Source organism: Oncorhynchus mykiss, chromosome 2 (genome assembly GCF_013265735.2).
Source record: "Oncorhynchus mykiss isolate Arlee chromosome 2, USDA_OmykA_1.1, whole genome shotgun sequence".
Lineage (NCBI taxonomy): Eukaryota > Metazoa > Chordata > Actinopteri > Salmoniformes > Salmonidae > Oncorhynchus > Oncorhynchus mykiss.
This window is the reverse complement of record NC_048566.1, coordinates 89052374-89070976: the sequence shown is the minus strand read 5'-3', so window position 1 is coordinate 89070976 and position 18603 is coordinate 89052374. Positions and strand designations below refer to the sequence as shown.

The following is an 18603-nucleotide window of genomic DNA, read 5'->3' as shown; positions in this document are numbered from 1 at the left end:
TCCGGTTTTGCCCCCCTTTGGCTTGTGCGGTGGAGGACATCTTTGTGGGCTATACTCAGCCTTGTCTCAGGGTAGTTAGTTGGTGGACTCTTGATATCCCTCTACTGGTGTGGGGGCTGTGCTTTGGCAAAGTGGATGGGGTTATATCCTGCCTGATTGGCCCTGTCCGGGGGTATCATCAGACAGGGCCACAGTGTCCCCCGACCCCCCCATTCTCAGCATCCAGTATCTATGCTGCAATAGTCTATGTGCTGGTGGGCTAGGGTCAGTCTGTCCTATCTGGTGTAATTATCCTGTCTTATCTGATGTCCTGTGTAAACTTAAGTATGCACCCATCTCTCTCTCTCTCTCTCCCCTCCCAGAGAACCTGAGCCTTAGGACCATGCCTCAGGACTACCTGACCTGATGACTCCTGGCTGTGTCCGTCCTCAGTCCACCTGGTCGTGCTGCTGATCCAGTTTCTGCTGTTTTGCCTGTGGCTATTTAATCTTAAGGTGCTGACCTGTTGCACCATCTACAACCACTGTGATTATTATTTGACCCTGCTGGTCATCTATGAACGTTTGAATATCTTGAAGTAAGATCTGGCCTTAATGGCCATGTACGCTTATAATCTCCACCCAGCACAGCCAGAAGAGGAATGGCCACCCCTCAGGGTCTGGTTCCTCTCTAGGTTTCTTCCTAGGTTCCTGCCTTTCTAGGGAGTTTTTCCTAGCCACCATGCTTCTAGATCTGCATTGCTTGCTGTTTGGGGTTTCAGGCTGGGTTTCTGTATAAGCACTTTGTGACATCTGCTGTTGTAAAAAAAAAAAAGCTTCATAAATACATTTGATTTTATTGAATGTAAAGTGTTAGGTTTGGTGCAAATCCAACACAACACACTCTTCATATTGTCAAGCATGGTGGTGGCTGCATCATGTTATGGGTATACTTGTCATTGGCAAGGACTAGGGAGTTTTTTAGGATAAAAATAAACAGAATAGAGCTAAGCAGAGGCAAAATCTTAAAGCAAAACCTGTTTCAGTCTTTTTTTCACAGACACTGGGAGATAAATTCACCTTTCAGCAGGACAATAACCTAAAACACAAGGCCAACTATACTGCTGCTTACCAAGAGGACGTTGAAGGTTCCTGAGTGGCCTAGTTACAGTTTTGAGTCAAATCTGCCTGAAAATCTATGGCAAGACTTGAAAATGGTTGTCTAGCAATGATCAACAACCAATTTGACAGAGCTTGAACATTTTTTAAAATAATAATGTTTAAATATTGTACAATTCATGTGTGCCAAGCTCTTAGTGACGTACCCAGAAACATTCACAGCTGTAATCGCTGTCAAAGGTGATTCTAACATGTATTGACTCAGGGGTGTGTGAACTTATGTAAATGAGATATTTCTGTATTTAATTTTCAATAAATGTGTTAAAAGTTCTAAAAACATGTTTTCACTTTGTCATTATAGGCGTATTGTGTGTAGATGGGTGAGAAGAACATATATTTAATACATTTTGAATTCAGGCTGTAACATAACAAAATGTGGAATAAGTAAAGGGGTATGAATACTTTCTGAAGGCACTGTAGGTATGATGCCTTACTCTGAATGAGGTCCCTTGCTGAGACAACATGGCTGCGTTCACACAGACAGACAAATTCTGATATTTTTTTATGTAATTTAGAGCGCTCTCTGATCCAGCCAATCCAGAGAGGAATCCAGATGCTCCAAAACCGGAAGTACACCGAAATAGACGCAATAAAGTGGAAACTCAGAGATATTTCTACAGCAACATGCAATAGGAGGGTCGACACAGTTAAGCCTTTTACGGTTTTTTCAGAGAGACGCCGATATACAGTTGGTATTTGGCGACATCGTACATAGTTATCAGCGTGTACTAGTTTAGCTAGCTAAACTGTTGTTGATTTACCAGTATATTTACCATATACCTAGCTAGCTAGCCAAGGAGGATGCATATCAAATGTTACCACGGTATTAGCTACAAACGAGATAATTAAGTTAACGTTTTCTAAATAACGCTAAATTAAATGTGCACTACGCATAAATCGCTGCACCATTTCCTGCTTGCTTGCTAAAATTCTAATAGTTCGCCTAATTTCAGTTTGTGATAAAAACAGATCAGTGTACCATATAAACCGTCGATAAATATATTTTCAATAACCAAAACATATAGTATTTTCATCTGTTTGAAGCTGGTGTATTGAACTGAAAGTAAAAGAGAAAATGTAAAACGGGAAGGAAAGATATAGCGCACACAACATATCTACCGCTTCTTGGACTTGCGAATTACATATCTATTACTTAAATTTCTATGTGTATTTGGTGGGGTCTTCCAAAAAGTGACATTTCATCTTTAAATCACTAGTTGATAAAATAATCTCTCGAAATAGGTGTTCACTCAATACGTATTTATCTGAACTTTTCAACGTGGCAAACCTTGCACCAGTCAATATGCCTTTGCTGTATTTGGTGGGGTCTTCCAAAAAGTGACATTTCATCTTTAAATCACTAGTTGATAAAATAATCTCTCGAAATAGGTGTTCACTCAATACGTATTTATCTGAACTTTCCAAAGTGGCAAACCTTGCACCAGTCAATATGCCTTTGCTGTTTTTGGAGAGATTTCCATGGCCCAGTTTGCAGACATATACAGCTCTGAGTGCTGTATTTCTCGCTGGGTCCATATTGAGTGGCTACTGTACTGTCCCAGAGCCAGTAGAGTACACACAGACACAGAGTAGTTCTCCTGTAGAAAGTGATGATGTTGATGAGGACCCAATCACCAGCCTTAGCGATGTGGCAGCCACTGTCCGGTTGTACCTGGTCTCAGACACTGTTTTTGTTTGGGTAAGTTCATGAACTCTGCTCCTGTGGTTTGTTGATAGTCATGCTTTGAATTGTACTGAATTATCTGAATATTGTGTAGCGGACTAAACTCCACTCCATGGTAAAGGATGTTTAATGATATACTTCACCAACGGCGTGGAGCTGAGAACAGGCTTTGCGGAATCTAGCTCCGACCACATCGATTTGCCTGAGGTCAATACTTAAAAAAATATAAATTATGAAACGGCCAACTTGTACCTATGTTTATCCTCTGTAGTTGCGTGCCTTTCTTTGTTTGCTGAAATCCATACTTTTTCAATAAAGGGTTAATCACATACAACTACCGACTGTTTGCTCATCGGTGTTGCTCTAAGATGGCAACTCAGTGTAAATGCGCATGTGCCTATTGAATTTCAACAATTAAATAATCAGTGGTGGTATTTGATTGTTTATTGAAAAAGTGTAGATTTCAGTAAACAAAGGCAACCATCTACAGAGGACAAACATAGGTACAAGGTGGGTGTTTTAATATTTTTTGAAGTATTAACCCTGGGTGAATCGATATAGTACGAGCTACAGTACCAGTCAAACGTTTGGACACACCTACTTATTTAAGGGTTTTTCTTTATTTAAAAAAAAAAACTATTTTCTACATTGTAGAATAATAATGAAGACATCAAAGCTATGAAATACCACACCATGGAATCATGTAGTAACCAAAAAAGTGTTAAACAAATCAAAATATATTTGAGATTCTTCAATGTAGCCACCCTTTGCCTTGGTGACAGCTTTGTACACTCTTAGCATTCTCTGAAACCAGCTTCATGAGGTAGTCACCTGGAATGCTTTTCAAACGGTCTTGAATGAGTTCCCACATATACTGAGCACTTGTTGTCTGCTTTTCCTTCATTCTGCGGTCCAACTCATCCCATACCATCTCAATTGGCTTGAGGTTGGGTGATTTTGGAGGCCAAGTAATCTGATGCAGCACTCCATCACTCTCCTTGGTCAAATAGCCCTTACACATCCAGGAGGTGTGTTTTGGGTCATTGTTCTGTTGAAAAACAAATCATAGTCCCACTAAGCGCAACCCAGATGGGATGGCGTATCGCTGCAAAATGCTGTGGTAGCTATGCTGGTTAAGTGTGCCTTGAATTCTAAATAAATCACAGACCATCACACCTCCATGCTTCACGGTGGGAACCACACATGCGGAGATCATCCGTTCACGTACTTTGCGTCTCACAAAGACATGGCGGTTGGAACCAAAAATCTCAAATTTGTACTCATCAGACCAAAGGACAGATTTCTACCCGTCTAATGTCCATTGCTCATGTTTCTTGGCCCAAGCAACTTTCTTCTTATTATTGTTGTCCTTTAGTAGTGGTTTCTTTCCAGGAATTCGACCATGATGGCCTGATTCACGCAGTCTCCTCTGAACAGTTGATGTCTGTTACTTGAACTCTGAAGCATTTATTTGGGCTGCATTCTGAGGTCCAGTTAATTGCTTATTTCTGAGGCTGGTAACTCTAATGAACGTATCCTTTGCAGCAGAAGTAACTATGGATCTTCCTTTCCTGTGGCGGTTCTCATGAGAGCCAGTTTCATTATAGCCCTTGATTGTTTTTGCAACTGCACTTGAAGAAACTTTCAAGTTCTCGACATTTTCCAGATTGACTGACCTTCATGTCTTAAAGTAATGATGGACAGTCGTTTCTCTGCTTATTTGAGCTGTTCTTGCTAAAATATGGACTTCGTCTTTTACCAAATAGGGCTATCTTCTGTATACCAACCCTACCTTGTCACAACACAACTGATTGGCTCAAACACATTAAGAAGGAAAGAAATTCCACAACATATCTTTAACAATGCACACCTTTTTAATTGAAATGCATTCAAGGTGACTACCTAATGAAGCTGGTTGTAGAGAATGGCAGGAGTGTACAAAGCTGTCATCAAAGTAAAGGATGGCTACTTTGAAGAATCTCAAATATAAAATATATTTTGAGTTGTTTAACACTTTTTTTTTTTTTTTGGTTACTACATGATTCCATATGTGTTATTTCATAGTTTTGATGTCTTCACTATTATTCTACAATGTAGAAAATAGTAAAAAAATAAAGAAAAACCTAGAGAGGAACCAGGCTATGAGGGGTGGCCAGTCCTCTTCTTGCTGTGCCGAGTGGAGATTATAACAGAACATGGCCAAGATGTTCAAATGTTCATAAATGACCAGCATGGTCAAATAATAATAATCACAGTAGTTGTCGAGGGTGCAGCAAGTCAGCACCTCAGGAGTAAATGTCAGTTGGCTTTTCATAGCCGATCATTAAGAGTATCTCTACCACTCCTGCTGTCTCTAGAGAGTTGAAAACAGCAGATCTGGGACAGGTAGCACGTCCGGTGAACAGGGCAGGATTCCATAGCCGCAGGCAGAACAGTTGAAACTGGAGCAGCAGCACGGCCAGGTGGACTGGGAACAGCAAGGAGTCCTCATGCCAGGTAGTCCTGAGGCATGGTCCTAGGGCTCAGGTCCTCTGAAAGAGAGAATTAGAGAGAGCATACTTAAATTCACACAGGACACCGGATAAGACATGAGAAGTACTCCAGATATAACAAACTGAACCTAGCCCCCCGACACAAACTACTGCAGCATAAATACTGGAGGCTGAGACAGGAGGGGTCAGGAGACACTGTGGCCCCATCCGATGATACCCCCGGACAGGGCCAAACAGGAAGGATATAACCCCACCCACTTTGCCAAAGCACAGCCCCCACACCACTAGAGGGATATCTTCAACCACCAACTTACCATCCTGAGACAAAGCCGGAGTATAGCCCACAAAGATCTCCTCCACGGCCCAACCCAGACAGGAAGATCACATCAGTGACTCAACCCACTCAAGTGACGCACCCCTCCTAGGGATGGCATGAAAGAGCACCAGTAAGCCAGTGACTCAGCCCCTGTAATAGTGTTAGAGGCAGAGAATCCCAGTGGAAAGAGGGGAACCGGCCAGGCAGAGACGGCAAGGGCGGTTTGTTGCTCCAGATCCTTTCCTTTCACCTTCACACTCCTGGGCCAGACTACACTCAATCATATGACCCACTGAAGAGATGAGTCTTCAGTAAAGACTTAAAGGTTGAGACCGAGTCTGCGTCTCTCACATGGGTAGGCAAGCCCTGCCTCCAGCTGTTTGCTTAGAAATTCTAGGGACAATTAGGAGGCCTGCGTCTTGTGACCGTAGTGTACGTGTAGGTATGTACGGCAGGACCAAATCAGAGAGATAGGTAGGAGCAAGCCCATGTAATGCTTTGTAGGTTAGCAGTAAAACCTTGAAATCAGCCCTTGCCTTAACAGGAAGCCAGTGTAGGGAGGCTAGGCACTGGAGTAATATGATCACATTTTTTGGTTCTAGTCAGGATTCTAGCAGCCGTATTTAGCACTAACTGAAGTTTATTTAGTGCTTTATCCAGGTAGCCGGAAAGTAGAGAATTGCAGTAGTCTAACCTAGAAGTAGCAAAAGCATGGATACATTTTTCTGCATCATTTTTGGACAGAAAGTTTCAGATTTTTTGCAATGTTACGTAGATGGAAAAAGCTGTCCTTGAAACAGTCTTGATATGTTCGTCAAAAGAGAGATCGGGGTCCAGAGTAACACCAAGGTCCTTCACAGTTTTATTTGAGACGACTGTACAACCATTAAGATTAATTGTCAGATTCAACAGAAGATCTCTTTGTTTCTTGGGACCTAGAACAAGCATCTCTGTTTTGTCCGAGTTTAAAAGTAGAAAGTTTGCAGCCGTCTACTTCCTTATGTCTGAAACACAGACTTCTAGCGAGGGCAATTTTGGGGCTTCACTATGTTTCATTGAAATGTACAGCTGTGTGTCATCCGCTTAGCAGTGAAAGTTAACCTTATGTTTTCGAATGACATCCCCAAGAGGTAAAATATATAGTGAAAACAATAGTGGTCCTAAAACGGAACCTTGAGGAACACCGAAATTTACAGTTGATTTGTCAGAGGACAAAACATTCAGAGACAAACTGATATCTTTCTGAAGATAAGAGCTAAACCAGGCCAGAACTTGTTCGTGTAGACCAATTTGGGTTTCCAATCTCTCCAAAAGAATATGGTGATCGATGGTATCAAAAACAGCACTAAGGTCTAGGAGCACGAGGACAGATGCAGAGCCTCGGTCTGATGCCATTAAAAGGTAATTTACCACCTTCAAAAGTGCAGTCTCAGTGCTGTGATGGTGTCTAAAACCAGACTGAAGCATTTCATATACATTGTTTGTCATCAGGAAGGCAGTGAGTTGCTGCGCAACAGCCTTTTCTAAAATTTGAGAGGAATGGAATATTCGATATTGGCCAATAGTTTTTATATTTTCTGGGTCAAGGTTTGGCTTTTTCAGGAGAGGCTTTATTACTGCCACTTTTAGTGAATTTGGTACACATCCAGTGGATAGAGAGCTGTTTATTATGTTCAACATAGGAGGGCCAAGCACAGGAAGCAGCTCTTTCAGTAGTTTAGTTGGAATAGGGTCCAGTATGCAGCTTGACGGTTTAGAGGCCATGATTATTTTCATCGTTGTGTCAAGAGATATAGTACTAAAACACTTGAGTGTCTCTCTTGATCCTAGGTCCTGGCAGAGTTGTGCAGACTCAGGACAACTGAGCTTTGAAGGAATACGCAGATTTAAAGAGGAGTCCTTAATTTGCTTTCTAATAATCATGATCTTTTCCTCAAAGAAGTTCATGAATTTATTACTGCTGAAGTGAAAGCCATCCTCACTTGGGGAATGCTGCTTTTTAGTTAGCTTTGCGACAGTATCAAAAATAAATTTCGGATTGTTCTTATTTTCCTCAATTAAGTTGGAAAAATAGTATGATCGAGCAGCAGTGAGGGCTCTTCGGTACTGTCCTTTCCAAGCTAGTCGGAAGACTTCCAGTTTGGTGTGGCGCCATTTCCGTTCCAATTTTCTGGAAGCTTGCTTCAGAGCTCAGGTATTTTCTGTATACCAGGGAGCTAGTTTCTTATGAGAAATGTTTTTAGGGGTGCAACTGCATCTAGGGTATTGCGCAAGGTTAAATTGAGTTCCTTGGTTAGGTGGTTAACTGATTTTTGTCCTCTGACGTCCTTGGGTAGGCAGAGGGAGTCTGGAAGAGCATCAAGGAATCTTTGTGTTGTCTGTGAATTTATAGCACGACGTTTGATGCTCCTTGGTTGGGGTCTGAGTAGATTATTTGTTGCAATTGTCATAAAATGGTGGTCCGATAGTCCAGGATTATGAGGGAAAACATTAAGATCCACAACATTTATTCCATGGGACAAAACTAGGTCCAGACTATGACATTGAGTAGGTCCAGAGACATGTTGGACAAAACCCACTGAGTCGATGATGGCTCCGAAAAGCCTTTTGGAGTGGGTCTGTGGACTTTTCCATGTGAATATTAAAGTTACCAAAAATTAGAATATTATCTGCTATGACTACAAGGTCCGATAGGAATTCAGGGAACTCATTGAGGAACGCTGTATATGGCCCAGGAGGCCTGTAAACAGTAGCTATAAAAAGTGATTGAGTAGTCTGCATAGATTTCTATATTGAAATTTGCTATCGTAAATGTTAGCAACACCCTCGCCTTTGCGGGATGCACGGGGGATATGGTCACTAGTGTAACCAGGAGGCGAGGCCTCATTTAACACAGTAAATTCATCAGGATTGTCCAAACTTTTGACTTTGTACAGTATATTCCAGAAAGCTTGGTCTTGGTGAAGTTCATCAGAAACTTCCTGTACCGTGGAGATTAGTCCGCTAGATATTGTGCTGATATTGCAATTGAGACTTTCGTAACCCGGGACAAACTTTTACCTTGATATTGAAATAATGGATTTGTGATAGTGTCAATTTGCTGTTTCATTTGATGGCGGATTTAACGTTCAATTCAATATATCATGTTGATCAGGTGATGGTGAATACAGCCTGCTGTGTCCTGATGCTGATTGCAAAGGTGATCCAGTGCATTGTCTTTGGGCCGCTCCGTGTCAGTGAAAAACAGGTAAGTAGGAATGTGTTTGGTGTTTTTCTAGGTAATGTCATTCATTAACCAGGTAGCCTAATGTTTTTCTTTGAAACACTTACTGCAAACTGCCAGGTCCCCTGTAACTGGGGTATAATGGGAATGTCATTTCATTAGTAGTCATTGAGATATGCATGCTAAGATCGAGGTCACTATCATAAACATTTTATTATGCAGCTGAATTAAATCCTAGCCAATGTAGGCAATGAGCAATTCCTCACGAAACCCAGATGAGATGCCTGGATAAGGCCAAAATGTAATAAATATGCCAATCTTTGATAAATCATTGCTCAATTATGCTTTTAGATACAACTGTAAAATATGTCAACAATCCTTCCTCAAAACAAGAAAGCTTACTAAATCAAATGTTGTAATGCCCTATCTGCCCTGGCTGCTTTCTCTGTCGAAACAGCACCTAAAGGACAAGTTCTGGAACTTCATCTTCTACAAGTTTATCTTCATCTTCGGGGTGCTCAACGTTCAGACGGTGGAGGAGGTGGTGATGTGGTGTCTGTGGTTTGCTGTCCTCGTCTTCATGCACCTCATGGTCCAGCTCTGCAAGGACCGCTTTGAATATGTTCGTTTCCAATAGTCCTATATAGGAGTTATCCTCTTCTCACAATATTGTTTCATCATTTGTATTTAGCCAATATCTGTAAGGTTAATCAATAGTGTCTTTGTTTTGTAAAACAAACTCTGATTTCCCCGGTTCATGAATAGGGTTTTTAATGTTATGATATTCTATTATCATCCACGGCAGTATCGTACTTTATCATTGAGTCTTGTGTGTGTTGTTACAGCTGTCATTCTCACCCACCACTCCTATGGTCAGCCATGTGAGGGTTCTGACCCTGCTGGTGGGTATGCTGCTGACCTGCTGTGGCTTGGCTCTGCTCTGTGGGCTCCTGGGAAATCCCCACGGCGTACACACCGTCACCTTCATGGCCGCTGAGGTAGGATGCCTGGAGCCCGCTCCCCAGGTGGATCTCAACTGTTTTTCCTTGATTCATCGTGTCTCCTCGCCTCAGGAGAGGAATGTTTCTCCAATGCATTTTGAGATGGAGGCGACATTTAAAAAGTCTATTGGGTCCTCTTGCCTTTGTTTCTCTATTCTATATGGATAAACATTTGCGGTGTAGTGCTTAGCTGCCTGTTTTTAATGTATACATCATGGTCTTATCTAATGATGCTCCCCATTATCTAACCAGACCATTGTTTTCTTATGTTTCCTTTCAGTGTATGCTGGTGTCCGTTAGAACTGGACATGTCATTATCCGGTAAGTGATTGTGCAGGCAATTGCCAAAATATTGTATATCTTGTATAAACCATTACCAACTGGTGGTACATCTTGTTAAGGTTCCCCAGCATGAAAACCAAACATGGCACTCAAAACAGAAGGGGGATCTAACAAATAGTCACTGACATCAAACAAAATGAAACGGGTGGGGTTTTAGGAAGGGTTCTGAAAGATACTCTTGTGGCTGTCCACTGAAAGTTGCATAGCAACAACAACTGGAACCTAAAAGACACCCACCATGAGCACCCACTAAATGTGCCCACTAAGAGACAAATAAAATAAAAACCCACACCAAACTCAGACAGGAAGCAAACCAAAATGTTGGAGCAAAACAAAAACGGGGAAGATCAGATAAAGGATTGTTTTCCTAGAAATCTAATAGGGAGTTGACCTTCCACATCTCTTCAGACAACTGGGGCACTGGGCCAGCCACTCTTAAAAATCACCTGGGCTAGCACAGGTGAAACACCTTCCCACTAACAAGATGACAAACCAGCACAGGTGTAACACAAGCTGACTAACGAAGTGACACCAGTCTGTGCGCCCCACGTACTAACGTCAAACCTCTAAATATAAATGGAAAATCCAAAGCCTGTAACAATCTGAAAAGGACGCACGCACGCACTGAACACCTGTTCCTGCTTCCTCCAGGTACTTTATCCACCTGTGGGACTTGAACCATGAGGGCACCTGGGAGAGTAAAGGATCCTACGTTTACTACACTGACTTTGTGATGGAGCTGGCTCTGCTGGGGCTGGACCTTATGCACCACATCCACATGCTGGTGAGTTCAACACCCATCCTCACATCCACTCACTTTCACACAAAACAACTGCACAAGAGTGGCATGTCCCTATTTGACTTGTTACTAGTGTCCATTTATCTATAGGTCCCTTCATGTTGTAACCAGAATGTCTTCTTTCTCCTATCCTCTCTGCTCTTTTCTCCTCTTTCTCTCCCTCTTCTCCCCTTCTCCTCTCAGCTGTTTGGTAACATCTGGCTCTCTATGGCCAGCCTGGTGATCTTCATGCAGCTACGTTACCTGTTCCATGAGGTGCAGAAGAGAATCCGTCGCCACAAGAACTACCTCCGTGTCATCAACAACATGGAGGCCAGGTTTGTTGCTCAGTCAAGCTTTATCTTTCTACATACTGAACAGTACCTGTATTTATTTACATTACATTGTGTTATAGCTGTATCCATCTATGCTCCGAGGGATATTTGAAGGCAAAAGGTTGAAAGCAAAATATTAATTTCCATGATCTGAAAAGAAAATGTGCAAAGTATTGTTCTTCTAAGTATATTGTTGATTGCAGGTTTGCTGTGGCCACCTCTGATGAGCTGGTAGCGAACAATGATGACTGTGCTATCTGCTGGGACTCCATGTTGACAGCACGCAAGCTGCCCTGTGGACATCTCTTCCACAAGTGAGCAGATATGCAAAAACGCTTAACCCCCATGCAGTGTGCATTTCAGCAACCACAACTATCTATTCTGCTATACATAACTCCAGTCCATTATCATGATTTAACATTGTGCCTAGTGCTACATAAAATTAAAGCATTATTATGGTCACTATTAACAGTGTGTTTTTGTGTGCCCAGCTCTTGCCTGCGTTCCTGGTTGGAGCAGGACACGTCGTGTCCCACTTGCCGTATGTCTCTGAACATCAGCGAGGGGGCTGGAGGAGAGAGAGAGGAGAGGCAGAGGGAGCCCATGCTGGAAGACAACATGGGCCCTGGAGGCCCCGGCCCAGATGCAAGGCAACACCTCAACCAACACAACCACTTCTTCCACTTTGATGGTGAGGCCCCAACACTCACCCAGTATACTCACTTTTCTACTTTTTTACTAGCACCCAGAATCAGAACCAATTTATTTCACCGGGACAGGAGACATTAATCAACATTTAGGCTTAAGTGTAAATCATAGTCCCGCATCCCATTGTGACATAGCTATGCGTTTCTGAGACCACCGTCTGCGGGGGACGCTCTAAATTCCCAACCAACGTATCTCCGGTATGTGTCCTCTATATTCATTTGAGTGTGTTGACAGTTGGAGAAATTGCTTGAGCCGTGCTGAGAATTCGGAAAGTATCAAAGCCAACGGTCCAATATTCTAGAACATTGCTTTGCGTACATGTTTTGGTCCTTTAAAAGTATGTAAATACGTAGTAGGTTTCATTCATAACATGAATAATTAAATAATTATCAAATAGTAAAATCCTAAAACAGTAAAACACTTAATATAATACAATGTTAAAATATGCAATATATGCTGAATGTACAAAACATTAACAGCGCATTCCTAATATTGAGTTGCCCCCTACCTTTGCCCTCAGAACAGCCTCAATTCATCAGGGAGTGGACTCTACAAGGTGTCGAAAGCATTGCACAGGGATGCTGGTCCATGTTGACTCCAATGCTTCCCACAGTTGTGTCAAGTTGGCTGGATGTCATTTGGATGGTGGACCCTTCTTGATACACAGGATACTGTTGTGTGAACCTGGCAGTGTTGCAGTTCTTGTCACAAACCGGGGTGCCTGCCACCTACTACCTTACCCCGTTCAAAAACACTTAAATATTTTGTCTTGCCCATTCATTCTCTGAATGGCACACATACACCATCCATCTCTCAATTGTCTCAAGGCTTAAAAATCCTTCTTTAACCTGTTTCCTCCCCTTCATCTACACTGATTGAAGTGGATTTAACAAGTGACTTCAAATGTTATTTGTCACATGCGCCAAATACAACCTTACCGTGAAAAAAAAATCGAAATCAACTAAAGGAAAAATAGTAACACACAATAAAATAGCAATAACTAGACTATATAGTCAATATGCAGGGGTACGAGGTAGAGGTAATATGTACATGTAGGTTGGGGTAAAGTGACTAGGCATAGATAATAACAGAGTAGTTTGTGTGTGGATTCCACTGAGTGTACATCAAGCCTGTGCAAGAGTCAGTGCAACAAATAATAATAAAATAAGGGGGTCAATGTAAATAGTCTATGTAGCCATTTGATTAACTGTTCAGCAGTGTTATGGCTTGGGGGTTGAAGCTGTTAAGCCTTTTGGTACCAGACTGGCCTTTCCGGTACTGCTTGCCGTGCGGTAACCGAGAGAACCGTCTACGACTTGGGTGGCTGGAGTCTTTGACAATTTTTAGGGCCTTCCTCTGACACCACCTGGTATAGAGGTCCTGGATGGCAGGGATCTCGGCCCCAGTGATGTAATGGGCCATACACATTACCCTGTAGCATGTTGCGGTTGGATGCCGAGCAGTTGCCATACCAGGCGGTGATGCAGCTAGTCGGGATGCTCTCAATGGTGCAGCCATTGGTAATTCTATGTCATGGAAAGAGCAGGTGTTCTTAATGCTTTGTATACAAACAACAATACTATAAATACATGGTGTGGGTGGCAGCTTTGTATTTGTATTTATTAAGGATCCCCATTAGTTCCTGCCAAGGCAGCAGTTACTCTTCCTGGGGTCCAGCAACATTAAGGCTGTTATATACAACTTCAAATATTACATTACATTTCATAACACTTTACACAATACATTAAGTGTGTTTCCTCAGGCCACTACTCTACTACCACATATCTAGAAAATACATATTTCCACACAGGGTTGGCAGCTTCATGTTCAGCGTCATTGAGGGCAAGGAAAAGGACCGGGCCAAGGAGAGTCCCCAGGGCCACCCCACATGAGGGACTCTCATTCAGATGGGGCACCATAATGACCTGTTGTCTCCTGTCAGAGAGAAAGTCCCAACCCCATGGGACTATTTCAGGCCTCACCCCCATTGACAGGATATTTTTGATTACAGTAGTTAACCCTGTAAAGTTTTTTACTCATCAATGTAAATGTCAGTGTTGGCTATGAAACTAAATGAAATCTGTAGTCCCTACTAGTTTTGTTGTTTCTGGATCAGGCATCAGTATCTTTAGGGCCAAGAATAACACCCATAAAATATGCAGATAGACATCCTATGTGGTTAATCTGACACAGTTGGCAACTATTCAGGCTTTTCTCTCACCACTCTAAATCCATATACAGATTAGAGAGGACACCTCTCCATGAATATCTAATATAGCTTGTCCGTGCATGTATCACCCCTACTAGGTTCTCGCATTGCCAGCTGGCTGCCCAGTTTCTCTGTGGAAGTGATGCACACAACCAACATCCTGGGAATTGTACAACAGGCCAACAACTCCCAGCTCAATGCCATGGTCAGTGTTTGTGGGGTCCATCCATTACTTGTTTTTCTTTTTACCAGTGTCTCATTATATTCTTGTTAACTTTCACCTGTGCTATTCTCTCATGTCAGTAACAATGAAGATAAGGAGGTAAAGGAAGGAGGCTACTTTAGATGTTTGAAATAATGCTACATCTCCTCTCTCGCTATCTTTAGGCCCATCAAATCGGGGAGATGTTTCCGGGGGTTCCCTACCATCTTGTGCTGCAGGATCTGCAGCTGACCCGCTCTGTAGAGGTCACCACTGACAACATCCTGGATGGACGCATCGTGGTTCCTTTCCCCATACAGGTCAGTCCCACACTGCTACAGGGAACTCCACACGCTGGTTGTGTGGGTGCTTATGTGGTCTCCTTGGATGTGACATTAACATAAGGAAGGGCTAAAATAGAGTTCAGGGTCAATTCATCCCATGAGCCGATACCCAAAATGACTTGAGAAAAACCTTCTTGGGACACTTGACTTCCACAGTAAGTTTAGTGCATACCTGACTTCCAGGTCTGCTTAAAATGTCTGCTGTCTCCCTCTCCAGCCTGTGGATCACTCCGCCTCCCACGTCAACCCCTCCCCACAAGATGTGGGTGGGGCCAGCGGGAGTTCAGAGTTCGTGACCCCCGAGGTGGAGGACTTTGAGGTCAGAGGCAGCCGCTTCTCCAAGTCAGCCGAGGAGAGACAGAAGATACTGCTACAGAGGAAAGATGAGCTACTGCTACGAGCACAGAGGTACTGGATCTGCTTATTTAAAGTTAAAAAGAAAGTACTGACTTCAATGGAACACTTCCAGTTCCTAACCTGCTAGCCTGGATTTCAAATTAATATATTATGGATGTTGCAAATGGTCTATTTTATCATATTTACTACCTTTCTATGCTCTGTTTGTGCCCACTTGTCTATTGGTGTTTTTGTTAGAATATTTGGTATTGTATGCTAAAGGGGTCGTACCCTGTGCTTTTCACCTTTTCATGCTGCTCTATTCCATTCAGCTCATTGTGTTTCTCATGCTCCTGTTAATGGTACTGATCTCTATTGTCAGCGATGGCTAATAATACGACCTGGTCATGAGGCTCTGAGCAGCACTGACCCCATTAGCTCACCGATAGACATGTCCCCCGGCACCAGGACATTAACATGCCTGGCTTTAAATAGTACTTGTCTTCTTTCAAATACAGTTCGTTAGATGGGCAGGGTCTGCAGTTGCACTTGTGGGACTATTCTATTGGTTCCATTGCACCAGGCAAGCTAAATCAAGCTGAGCCAAAGTCTTTTAAAAAAAAAAATAAGCCAATATTAAATACCACCCTAGCTTCATGTCCACATCCCGGCTCAACCTTAACCCTAGCCTCAACCCTAACTCTAGGCTCAACACTAGCCTCAACCACAACCCTAACTCTAGCCTCAACCCTAACCCTAGCTTCATGTCCACGTCCCGGCTCAACCAAAAACCCTAACCCTAGCTTCATGTCCACGTCCCGGCTCACCAAAAAAACCTAGCTTCATGTCCACGTCCCGGCTCAACCAAAAACCCTAGCTTCATGTCCACGTCCTGGCTCAACCAAAAACCCTAGATTCATGTCCACGTCCCGGCTCAACCAAAAACCCTAACCTTAGCTTCGTGTCCACCTCCCGGCTCAACCAAAAACCCTAACCCTAGCTTCGTGTCCACGTCCCGGCTCAACCAAAAACCCTAACCCTAGCTTCGTGTCCACGTCCCGGCTCAACCAAAAACCCTAACCCTAGCTTCATGTCCACGTTCCGGCTCAACCAAAAACCCTAACCCTAGCTTCGTGTCCACGTCCCGGCTCAACCAAAAACCCTAACCCTAGCTTCGTGTCCACGTCCCTGCTCAACCCTAGCCTCAACCCTAACCCTAGCTTCATGTCCACGTCCCGGCTCAACCAAAAACCCTAACCCTAGCTTCGTGTCCACGTCCCGGCTCAACCAAAAACCCTAACCCTAGCTTCGTGTCCACGTCCCTGCTCAACCCTAGCCTCAACCCTAACCCTAGCTTCATGTCCACATCCTGGCTCAACCGTAACCCTAAGAACCCAGCAGAGGTCTTAAACTAAAACCTGCTCCTCTCTTCCTGCGCCCCTCTCAGGAGATATCTGAGCAAGAGCCCAGAGGAAAATGCTGCTGCTATGAACGACGATGATGAGTACGATGAAGGTCTGCCCTCTCTTGAGGATGACATCCCAGCAGGCTCAGTTTTAGACTCTATGACCCTGCGACGCAGAAAGTTAGCGGCAGCTGCTGAGCGCCGCATGCACACTTACCAGTGAAGAGGCTGGACTGGGAACTAGGGCCGGGATGATACCAGTATTACCATACTCGTTAGTATCATGGCAAGGAAACCAAACACAAAGCGGAATTAACTTTAGGAAAACATCCCTAATGTTGGAATCAAATGTAATTATGTTGTCATCCAGAGTCACGTGTATTTATTTTCCAAGCTGTAGCAAACAATATCTTGCATACAGCAGGTTATTAAAGGACCAGAGTTAGATCTGCTTCGTGTTTTAATTTTGGTCATGGAATTTTTTTTGTGATACTGGTATTGTCACAGCCCTAGTGGGAACCAGTAAGATTTAAACTGGTTATGACAGGTCTCACTGTACCACCAAACCTGCCCCTCTACAGTCCATCTAGGGCTGGAGTAAGTAACCTACTACTGAATGGACTGTCTATCTGTTAAATTAACCTGAGAAATGTGCATGATTACATTTTTCCCACCCTGTGTTTTAAACATGAGATCCCAGGCTTTGTCACAATGGACCGTGACCGGGAGCCCCATAGGAGGGTGCACAATTGGCCCAGCACTGTCTGGGGTAGGGGAGGGTTTGGCCGGTGGGGCTTTCCTTGGCTCATCATGCTCTAGCAACTCCTTGTGATAGGGCCGGGCACCTGCAAGCTGAATCCCGTCGTCAATTGAACATATTGGTGCGGCTGACATCCAGCTCAAGCAGGCGGTGTGGTAAGGCAGCCAGCCAGGCGGGTCATGTTTCGGAGGACTCATGACTTGGCCTTTGCCTCTCCCAAGCCCATTGAGGAGTTGCAGAGATGCCAAGGGACCTAATTCGGGGAGAAGACTAGGTAAAAAAAAAAACTGCTTGTGGCCATAACACCCAGAACACGCCTGTTCAGGGTCAGGCCTGGTTAGTACTGAGACGGGAGACTGCCTGCCAATACATTATTAGACAGAAATCTGTTTTGTCCACATTTCTGCTCCTATCTCTACCATGAAGAAACATTGAACAGACAGTCTCCATCTACTTTCTGATACTGCAGAGTCTAGTACAGTTTGATGTAGGAAAGATCTATTTTCTGTCCTGAATACATATATAGGCGCACGTACTCTTCATTTTTCAAGAAAAACGTTCAGTTCCATTGCCTTGTGTATTGATAGTGTACCACTATGATTCATAGCTAAAAGCCACATTTGAATTTGTATTATAAGGAGTTGAAATATGAATTGATTCTTTATTTGTGTACATGCGTAGATGGCATAGGTAGCATTTAGATTGTCTACATGATTCTTCAAAACCTTGGGTAAAGGCTTTAGCTGGATCACACTTTATTTGAATGGTACTGACCTACAGTGCCTCCGGAAAGTATTCACACCCTTTTACGTTTTCCACATTTTGTTAGGTTACAGCCTTATTATAAAATTGATTCAATTGTTTTTTCCCCCCAATTTCTACACAATACCCCAAATAAAAAACATATCACCTTTACATAAGTATCCAGACACTTTACTAAGTACTTTGTTGAAGCACTTTTGGCAGCAATTACAGCCTTGAGTCTTCTTGGGTAGGACGCTAAAAGCTTGACACACCTGTATTTGGGGAGTTTCTCCCATTCCTCTCAAGCTCTGTCAGGTTGGATGAAGTGTTGACGCACAGCTATTTTCAGGTCGCTCCAGAGATGTTCAACTGGGTTCAAATCCGGGCTCTTTTTGGGCCACTCATGGATATTCAGAGACTTGTTCCGAAGTCACTCCTGCATTGTCTTGGCTGTGTGCTTCGCCCCAGTCTGAGGTCCTTAGCGCTCTGGAGCAGGTTTTCATCAAGGATCTCTCTGTACCTTGATCTGTTCATCTTTGCCTTGATCTTGACTAGTCTCCCAGTCCC

At 43.3% G+C, this 18603-nt stretch overlaps 1 protein-coding gene across 1 annotated transcript; it reads left to right on the top strand.

Moving 5' to 3' along the window:
• The first annotated feature begins 1627 nt into the window (after nt 1-1627).
• On the top strand, nt 1628-18207 carry amfra (autocrine motility factor receptor a). Its single transcript, XM_021576137.2, has 13 exons — nt 1628-2856; nt 8804-8896; nt 9330-9494; nt 9718-9870; nt 10154-10194; nt 10867-10999; nt 11198-11331; nt 11532-11642; nt 11820-12019; nt 14344-14450; nt 14633-14767; nt 15009-15199; nt 16575-18207. The coding sequence occupies exons 1-13, from the start codon at nt 2608-2610 to the stop codon at nt 16753-16755; spliced, it is 1893 nt and encodes a 630-aa protein (XP_021431812.1). The 5' UTR covers nt 1628-2607; the 3' UTR covers nt 16756-18207.
• The last annotated feature ends 396 nt before the right edge of the window (nt 18208-18603 follow it).

Coding starts and splice junctions, on each gene's coding strand:
- amfra (XM_021576137.2), top strand. CDS start 2,608: ATGCCTTTGCTGTTTTTGGAGAGATTTCCATGGCCCAGTTTGCAGACA. Junction 2,857..8,803: donor CAGACACTGTTTTTGTTTGG/GTAAGTTCATGA, acceptor CATGTTGATCAG/GTGATGGTGAATACAGCCTG. Junction 14,768..15,008: donor TGGTTCCTTTCCCCATACAG/GTCAGTCCCACA, acceptor CTCCCTCTCCAG/CCTGTGGATCACTCCGCCTC.